The sequence below is a fragment of the Physcomitrium patens genome, chromosome 19 (genome assembly GCF_059467195.1).
Source record: "Physcomitrium patens ecotype Gransden chromosome 19, ASM5946719v1, whole genome shotgun sequence".
Lineage (NCBI taxonomy): Eukaryota > Viridiplantae > Streptophyta > Bryopsida > Funariales > Funariaceae > Physcomitrium > Physcomitrium patens.
This window is the reverse complement of record NC_143428.1, coordinates 651,237-659,405: the sequence shown is the minus strand read 5'-3', so window position 1 is coordinate 659,405 and position 8,169 is coordinate 651,237. Positions and strand designations below refer to the sequence as shown.

General features: G+C 41.4%; 1 protein-coding gene and 1 long non-coding RNA gene across 3 annotated transcripts; one reads left to right on the top strand and one right to left on the bottom strand.

The window, feature by feature from the left end:
* Nucleotides 1–206: 206 nt before the first annotated feature.
* Nucleotides 207–1,875, bottom strand: LOC149987324 (uncharacterized). Its single transcript, XR_016498565.1, has 2 exons — nt 1,750–1,875; nt 207–1,417 (listed from the first exon to the last, which is right to left on the bottom strand). It is a non-coding gene; the product is annotated as an uncharacterized LOC149987324 (long non-coding RNA).
* LOC112295738 (uncharacterized) lies at nt 1,281–5,025 on the top strand. Of its 2 annotated transcripts, XM_090244677.1 has the most exons (8): nt 1,915–2,312; nt 2,455–2,896; nt 3,290–3,332; nt 3,480–3,536; nt 3,801–3,915; nt 4,087–4,204; nt 4,440–4,539; nt 4,681–4,938. In XM_090244677.1, the coding sequence occupies exons 2-8, from the start codon at nt 2,487–2,489 to the stop codon at nt 4,789–4,791; spliced, it is 954 nt and encodes a 317-aa protein (XP_090100803.1). In that variant the 5' UTR covers nt 1,915–2,312; nt 2,455–2,486; the 3' UTR covers nt 4,792–4,938. The 2 variants fall into 2 exon arrangements, with proteins under 2 accessions (XP_024403411.1, XP_090100803.1); XM_024547643.3 differs by having other exon boundaries at nt 1,281–2,896; nt 4,681–5,025.
* Nucleotides 5,026–8,169: the final 3,144 nt, after the last annotated feature.

Here is an 8,169-nt window from a genome sequence, read left to right as displayed (position 1 = left end):
CGACCAAAAAGATGGTGATTTGGACTTAGAGGTGGGCATGGACATTAGGACAAGCATCAAAAACAAAACTAAGACAATGGTTCACTTCAAATGCAAACAATAACCTCACTCTTCTTGAAATCATTCAAGTCTTAAATATTTGGCTTAAATATTTGAAAAAGTGATGGAGTTATCAAAGCCGTAAAGTCTTAAATATTTGGCTTAAATATTTGAAAAAGTGTTGGGATTATCAAAGCCGTAAATCAAGCACTTGTTGAGCCAAAACATGTCAAAGGAGTGGACAGGTTGCCTGAGTAGTAAAGACTAGCTGTTGAAGCTGCTAAAGCGTCAACGGGACTTGAGTTAAGTGTAAGTCAGAATCAGTGTGTTAGTATAAGACAAAAATAGTGTAGGTCACACTCATTCACTCACATAGCCACCAGGACTCATGGGGGGGACAGCATGAGAAGCCCTGCCCCTGCCCTTTGTTCTCCATCCCAAACCACGCGGGACTAGGGTCCTCCTCATCGAGATTCGCCCCGAAGTCCTGCTCCTGAGGGATTGAGAGTGTGTGTGATGGAACGCCATCCTTCACCACCATCCCTTCCATCCTGCTCTTTCAATTCCACTGTATGCTGCCTACAACTCTCTTGTGACGTGAGACACACACCGTTACTTGATCATGGCCGACTCGAAAGTGGACGAGATTGAGCACCTCACCATAGATGCTGCCAAAGTGAAGCGCATAGACGGCATGATCTTTGTGAAGACTGCAGCAGAATCCATCATGTTGCTCCTGAGCGCGCTCTCCCTCCTAATTGCTCTCCCTCCTAATTGCCCTTCCTCATCGCTTTCTGCTGAGCCCCTTTCAGCTCTGCGATGCAGTCGCCTTCTGAATGTGTGCTGGAAATAGTACCTGGCAAAATTCCTGTATTCCGTCGGAGTCCCCCCTACCTGGCTTTGCGCTTGCAAAACCTCTGCCTCGTCTGGTCTTCCCTCACTGCTGTCTCGACCACTCTTACGGTACCGGTTTCTTTTCAAAAAGACAAATTGATGTGCAGCGCGTTAGAGCATGTCAGGATCAATTTCATCTTCATCAGCACATGGAAGCTGTTCGCGGCACACGTGCTGACAACCCAGCTGATTATCATTGTAATGTCCATTAGCATTGACTTGTTTTTAACAGTAATTCCGATCATCTGCGGGTTTAACTCCCTGTGATACTCCCTATCAAAGCGTCCACGCTTTCTCCTCTTGATAGCCAATATCCTCTTCTACGTGATGTTCACTCGTAGCGGGATGATTCAGTGGTTTGGCTGGGCCGCGGAGGCTATGATGTGATCTGCTTTGCTCAATGGTGGCAAGAGAAAGACCCCACGAGGCTGCTGGTGCTCGATGTAGTGGCAGTGGCCCTGTACAAGCTCGCAAACCTGGGCCTCTGGAACCACCACAGGATCCGCATTGAGTAAGCCTGTGGAGCTTGCGGCGGCCATTGCCATGGCCGCTGGGTTCAACCTTTGTTTCACCGCTATGTGCACGGTGTTCAAATTGTCTTGTGTGACGACGAACTTCGAACGAAGCCTTGCAATCTTAAAGCTTGTTTGTTGTAATGCACAATTTACCGTAAATTTACTGCTCCCTTAAAACGAAAAGCAAAAAAAAGAGAAACATGACAAAATTGTATTCTTAAGAGAGAGATCTGATTGTTGGTGAACATTTCGATGAGAGACCAGAAGTGGAATGAGTGAGAGTGGGGACAAGGAAACGCACCAGGTTTAGGGTTGGTTCGTAATGGATGGCTCAGAATGGGAGCCCGAATGCCGCGAAGGAAAGCCATGGATAGGGCCACGAGAGGGGTTCCTGGGGCTGGGAAAAGCAGCTTCTCTACTTTAGAAAACGGGACTGCCAGTTCAGGAGTCTACACGCATATTGGCCTCTGTTTTTCTGGCAGCGCCATCTTGGCTCAATGCTTGTCCATCACCACTCATCGTTCTATTGCAACCCTCAGAGTTCCCTCTTCTGCTCTTTTTATTTACAGTGTCGTGAGGATCCTCGCAATCAACTCAGTAACGCCTAGAATGGTCTGTGTGGTGCTGAAAATGCGGTGCTTCCGTGGATGTGGTGCTCCCGTGTCACTCCTTTAGTTCCCCGAAAATCGACCAACCCAGTTGTTACAGTGTTCGCAATCCTACTAACGTCGAATTCATATATAATTTAGCAGAGAGGCTGAGAGTAGGTCTCCTGTTCCCTCGTTTTTTCCTCCGTAGTATGCACCGCTTGTTGATAAGGAGTGCAGTATCTTTGGAGGACGGAGGAGTTCAAGAACTTTAGAGGTACGTAAATATGTAGAATGTTAGTTGAGAGTTCAAGTGTACGGATAATATCCAGTGAATCTTGCGTAGGCCGATAGAGATTAGAACATTTTGGGGTGCGGGATGGGGAGTGGAGCAGCAATGACAGCATTCAGTGAAGCAGGGGACTGGCTGGTGGACAAGGCCGCCCGGGACATGGGCTTGCAGACGACTTGCGTGGGTGGCAATGCTCACAACCTTACCCTGGATTCGGCAACTAGTAGCTTTGGAAGTAATCTCAAGTCCCCCTCACTTTGGTCAATTACCATGCTGGACTCCACTGTCCACAAAATTCTGGAACACTACGTCGGACTAGACCTGAGTAAACCAAGTGCCATCACAGTCGATTTGCCTCTTGTGAGGAGCCCCACGCCCGTTGTCTTGGCAATAATAGGCTACATTGTCGTCGTCTTGTTGTGGAGCTCGCACATCAAGCGGGCAGGGTTAAAGCCCCGCTTGCAAGACCCCGTTTGGTTGCAGACGCTCGTCATTGTGCACAATTGCTTTCTGTGCTTCCTCAGCTTCTACATGGGTTGGGGAATTATCACCGAAGCTCGCCACCATAGGTATCGCCATTCTTCATGAGTTCTCTCTTTTGCTCCGAGTGATTGCCGCAGTCACTTCTCAATTTATCACTTTTCTTCGTCTCTGAGATTCAAAATTCACAATTCACATCATATGCTCTAATTCTAAACTAACCTTGTTGAGTTGCATAAGCTCTCTCGAACGTTACATTCAGGTCCTGTGGATGATACCGTTAGTGTAATTACCAGTTTCGAGGCTTGGGAGAAATCGTGGATAAGTCCTTCACTAATTCATAGCCGAGAGGATAGTCGCCTAGTCCATGGGATTGCTTGTAAAGATTCCATTTGCACCTCATAGCTTTTGTTACAATCTAAGGTTTAGGGGTTTGTAGTAGGCTGGCGAATACCATATAACATCAGCCTTGTGTGGTGCAGGTATTCATTTTGGGGTAATGCTGGAAACGATGGACATGTTAAAGTGAGTATTCTTTGCCTGCTTTTCTTTTCTACTTTGCCACTCAGTACTTCTTGAGTATCTGCAGGATCAGTTTCTGCTAATTCTCATCGTTACATCGATCCTTAAATCCTGGATTATTGTTTCTGATGAGGAGTCTGTAACATGCAGATGGGATCTTACATTTACATTTTTTACGTCTCGAAGTTGTATGAGTTCATGGATACGGTAAGTTTGTGCGTTACCTGTAACGAAAGGATTGGAACGTTGTTACAGTTTGGAATTTTCCTCCAATAGCCTGACTCAGGTCAGAAGTTTTTAGCACTTTCTTAGACTGTCGGTTCTCTAGATATGATTTGAGAAGTTCGGAGTGTCATCAGTATTGTTGTATCTCATTGTTGCAAACCTACTGACAGGGCAAGCTTCTTCATCTTCATGATCAGTTGATAGATCTCACAAATTTTGCTCATAGTTGGAATGAATTGATGACAGATAGTAATGCTCTTGAGAAGAAACTTGCGGCAAATAACCTTTCTCCATCTGTACCATCACGCAAGCATTTCCTTTATTTGGTGGATTATTAGCTACCTTTTCCCCACAGGAGATGGTAAGGAGGTTTGAGTACTTATGTATAATATTTTGAATGAAAGTATATTGCATAATTTCTTGTTGGGCGCATTGGAAGCGTACTGTGCAGAAACGCAACAGCCACCAGTACTGCGGAGACAGTCTCCTGCATACAGAACTGGAAATAATCATTTTCGCTTTACCTGTGCAGCCTATTTCTCAGCAGCGCTTAATTCATGGATTCATGTAGTCATGTATCTGTACTATCTGCTAGCAGCAACCATCGCCAAAGATGAGAAACGACGACGCAAATATCTCTTCTGGGGCAAGTAAGTTCATCAATGAATGTTTTCCCAGGTTAAAATCTAGTACCCCTTTTATACGTGAAGTATGTGTCTTTGTAGTTTCCAGAATCCATCATCATCAAGGAGTTTATGAGGTCTTTGATTTGTAACACTAGTTTTAATATTTGAATCGAAGATCATTCACGGTATTTTCATAGTATTGCTAAATCTAGTGTATATTCGCCTCCTCTTCGTCCTCATTTCGCCTGTGCTACTGCAGATACTTAACCATGTTTCAAATGCTCCAATTTGTTTCATTCATCGGGCAAGGTATACATGGACTTTTCTACCCCAGCACCTATCCGAAAAACATGCCAAGAGTAAGTTCCGATGGGCCTGATGTACAGTATCACCTTAATATTGAATGGTATAATTATCTCTCTTGTACATTCCTCTCTAAGATTTCTTTTAAATGGAAGGAGGGCCTGCATTGACATTAGTGCTGGGGTACATCTGTGCAGATGTTGTTCCTGTACTCTTTGTCGTTGTTGCTTTTTTTCAGCAACTTCTTCATCTCCAAGTACATCAGACCATCTCCCAAGTTGCAGTCGAAGCCATTGAAGTCTGAGTAGGCCAAAAATCAATTTTCAGACGTCAATTCTACAATTTTGTTTTCTTTAAAACATCAATAGGAGCAATCGCGATAGATTGATTTTATTCAATGCAAAGTAAACCAACTTTAATGCGTGAATTCAGTGAACGTTAATCATTACCTCAAACACTCCTGTGGTTTAAACATTGATTTTATGCAAGGACATCTGATACATGGCTAATGAAAAAGTCTTCATTTGGTCGTTATCTCACAACACTGATTTCCATGGGCGTCCATGTGTATTAACGTAGTACTCTTGAAAGCTGTAAGAGCACTTCGTGAGCATCCTGCTAGTACAGGTTCATCAAGCAGTTCAAACCGAGGACGTAACATATTTGCAAAAAGACCTCACAAAACGAATCGAGGTACGATGACGAGTATTCATTAAGTGGCAATCTTACTGTTGCCATGCACTATGAATGACGAACTTACCGCGGGCATTTTCAAAGAACACTTCCTTTTGGGGTGAATGTAGTGGGTTATCATTCTAAAACAGACTATTTAGCATTAAATAAATTCTACGTAATGCACCCTAAACTCTACGTAACACCACTATGAAAGTATGTCTATTGATAACTAAGGCATGTTACGAACAGTAACCAAATACGTGGCACTCAATCAATTAAGTAAAACATCATATGAACACTTGAGTGTGAAGCGTGTAACAATACCAATGTATACAAAATACATTCTGGAATGGTAAAGAACATACTCACCTGAACAACGGAGTATCCATGTAAACGCAGCCCGTTAAACAAGCTTAGAATGAATTATGAATTGAAATGTTGTTTCATTGTATCAACAAACGCATAACACTCTAGGCGATCTACTAATAGCGTGTTACGCGATCGAAATCGAAGGTGACTAACGGAATTATCCAAATACGATATTTACGGTCGCTTAAACTAACTGGTTACAAATGTTTATGAGGGAAAACGAACTAGCCACAGATAAATGCGTTGATTCAATGTATCGCATCCAATCAACGGCAGTGGTACAAATTGCGTGATGCTCAAACTGACCGCAGCAGACGAGAGGGCTAACTCCATTATTCCAAGTGCGGCAGTCACAAAGAATGTTAAGTTAGGGAAGACCACGTATTAGTCCTTTCAACCTGACATAAATTTAGTGGAAACCCAACCACATTAACATGGATTCTTGGAGGGCCTACAAATGTTTCCCATCGCAAAAAAACCTTACCAGGATCCAGGTGATGAACAGCTTAATTCCTAGGGTGAAGACCCAACCACTTCAATGTGGAGTGCAGTAGGCTTAAGAAACAGGTCACAATGTTACTATCACAGTAAATACACTGCAGAGGGCATTCAATTCAGAAGAGCGTTGCAATCTTGACCATGCCAAATCACCAAACGTCAACCTAAAAATTCAGTTGACAGACAAATACAAATTTCAGGAAATTCGTTAATTGATTACTACGAAGCAAATAGTCTAACGAGGTTAATATCAACTGCCCATAAGATAGATGAGCTTGTGGACGATGAAGTGCTAAAAGAATGGAGAATTTATGAACTCTGCCATGTAGAAGAGGAAAAGCAGAGTTATTTACAAGCGGCAAAGCTGAAACTTGAGTTGCATGTTCGAGGAGATTCAATCGGCATCCTTCACCCGCACCATTGTCCTGGAGAAGAAAAGAAAAAAACGTAGAAGCATATTCTCTATAGAGTTCGGAAATTGAGCCTCTATTCAAGTTATCTTCACTTGCTGTCATCAAGTGGTGTGACCATGGTGTCGCGCAGGTCTATAGTTGTAAATGATAACCCTTACCGTCGGATTGGTGTCTCCTGATAAATTTTAAAAAATTATATCACGAATTACAACAAAATCACTAAAACCCATCCCACCATATTTTCACACGGTAGAACGATTTTTTCCGTAACAATGTTCTTGTGTTTAAGGATCACTATTAAATTCTACACCCAGTATTCAACCTAATTATATTTTTCAATTTCCCAAAGCGAACTTTTAATTTCCTAGAAAAATGCGTCCAACAATAGCACAGAATGATTGCAGACCAGAAAATTTCAAGAAAGAAGGGGAGAAAGAAATATAAATAAAAATAAAAAACAGACCAAAAAGCTGCACACCTGATTGTGGATATGAGCAACTTTCAGCCCACCTTTATCATTGTTGAAGCCATTTGCAGCAAGTTCTTCAGGTGTTGAGGGCATAGGGTGTCAATGGCATTTATTCAGGGTGGACCAAGATATTAACACCCAATAACTTGAATGCTACATGGTTACTGAAAGATAGCATAGAGGAGAGAAAATCATTACTTACAAATTGGAACAGGAGCAGGCGGTTCTTGTACAAGTGGTCAACCCTGATGCATTGACTGAAACTGCCATGGCTGCTGGACTCATTCCCATGTCATTCACCCTCATTTGTGGAGCCTGATAATGTAGGTCATTCATCATAACCTATTAATAAGAAGATCTTCAATGACAGATACACTATTCAAGAGAATTTGTTTTCAATAAAATGCATGCATCATACTAAAAAAATGCATGACAATGCATGACAAAACATCAGTCCAAGTAATGCACCATACTCCTTCCAGACTTGGGTGTTCTACAGAGAATAGTAACAATACTTGTGTGCCCCTTGCAATAAGTTGTTTCCAACAATGCAGTGTGTAGACCTTGCAAGAACTCAAACCAAGAGATTGCTATTCAACAAGAAAATGTCACTATTGTGCAAAATCTTCTCACAGTGCCCAGGGACCTTAACTCTTAAATCCTGTAGCACATGAGGTGGCTACAATGTCAAAAAGTAGTTTATAGAAAATTTTGAGAAATAATATTAGAAATTAATAAAAATAATCATTTACAAAATTAAAATTTTAATATTTTACATATTTTTTAGAATGAGGATTTAAATTGACATATTTAAAATTGTAATAAAAGAATGTTTGGATTCACTTTATGGCAGTTACATACTTTATATTGTATAGAAGTTACATACTTTATATTGTATGGAAAAATCAAGGCTACTAAAGAAGATTTTTATTTTAAATAATTAAATAGCCTTATTCAGACTTTTTGTCACGGACATACTCATGTAAGCTAGTAATTACATATATAAATAAGTAGAAGTATATAAAAGTAGATAAAAGTAAATTAATTCTATAGTATTTCATATAAAAACTTCTTAGAAGCTTTATAGATGCTGCTTTGACTTTATAGGTGTCTTTAATTGACTTTTTAGATTAAAAACGTGGTTAACAAGTTGGCCATGTGCCATACATGTTGTTAGCTTGAAGACCAAGCTAACTATGTGGCTCACACGTAGAAAAACTTGCCTTGTAAGTCAAAGCATGTGTCTTACAAAGTCAACACAT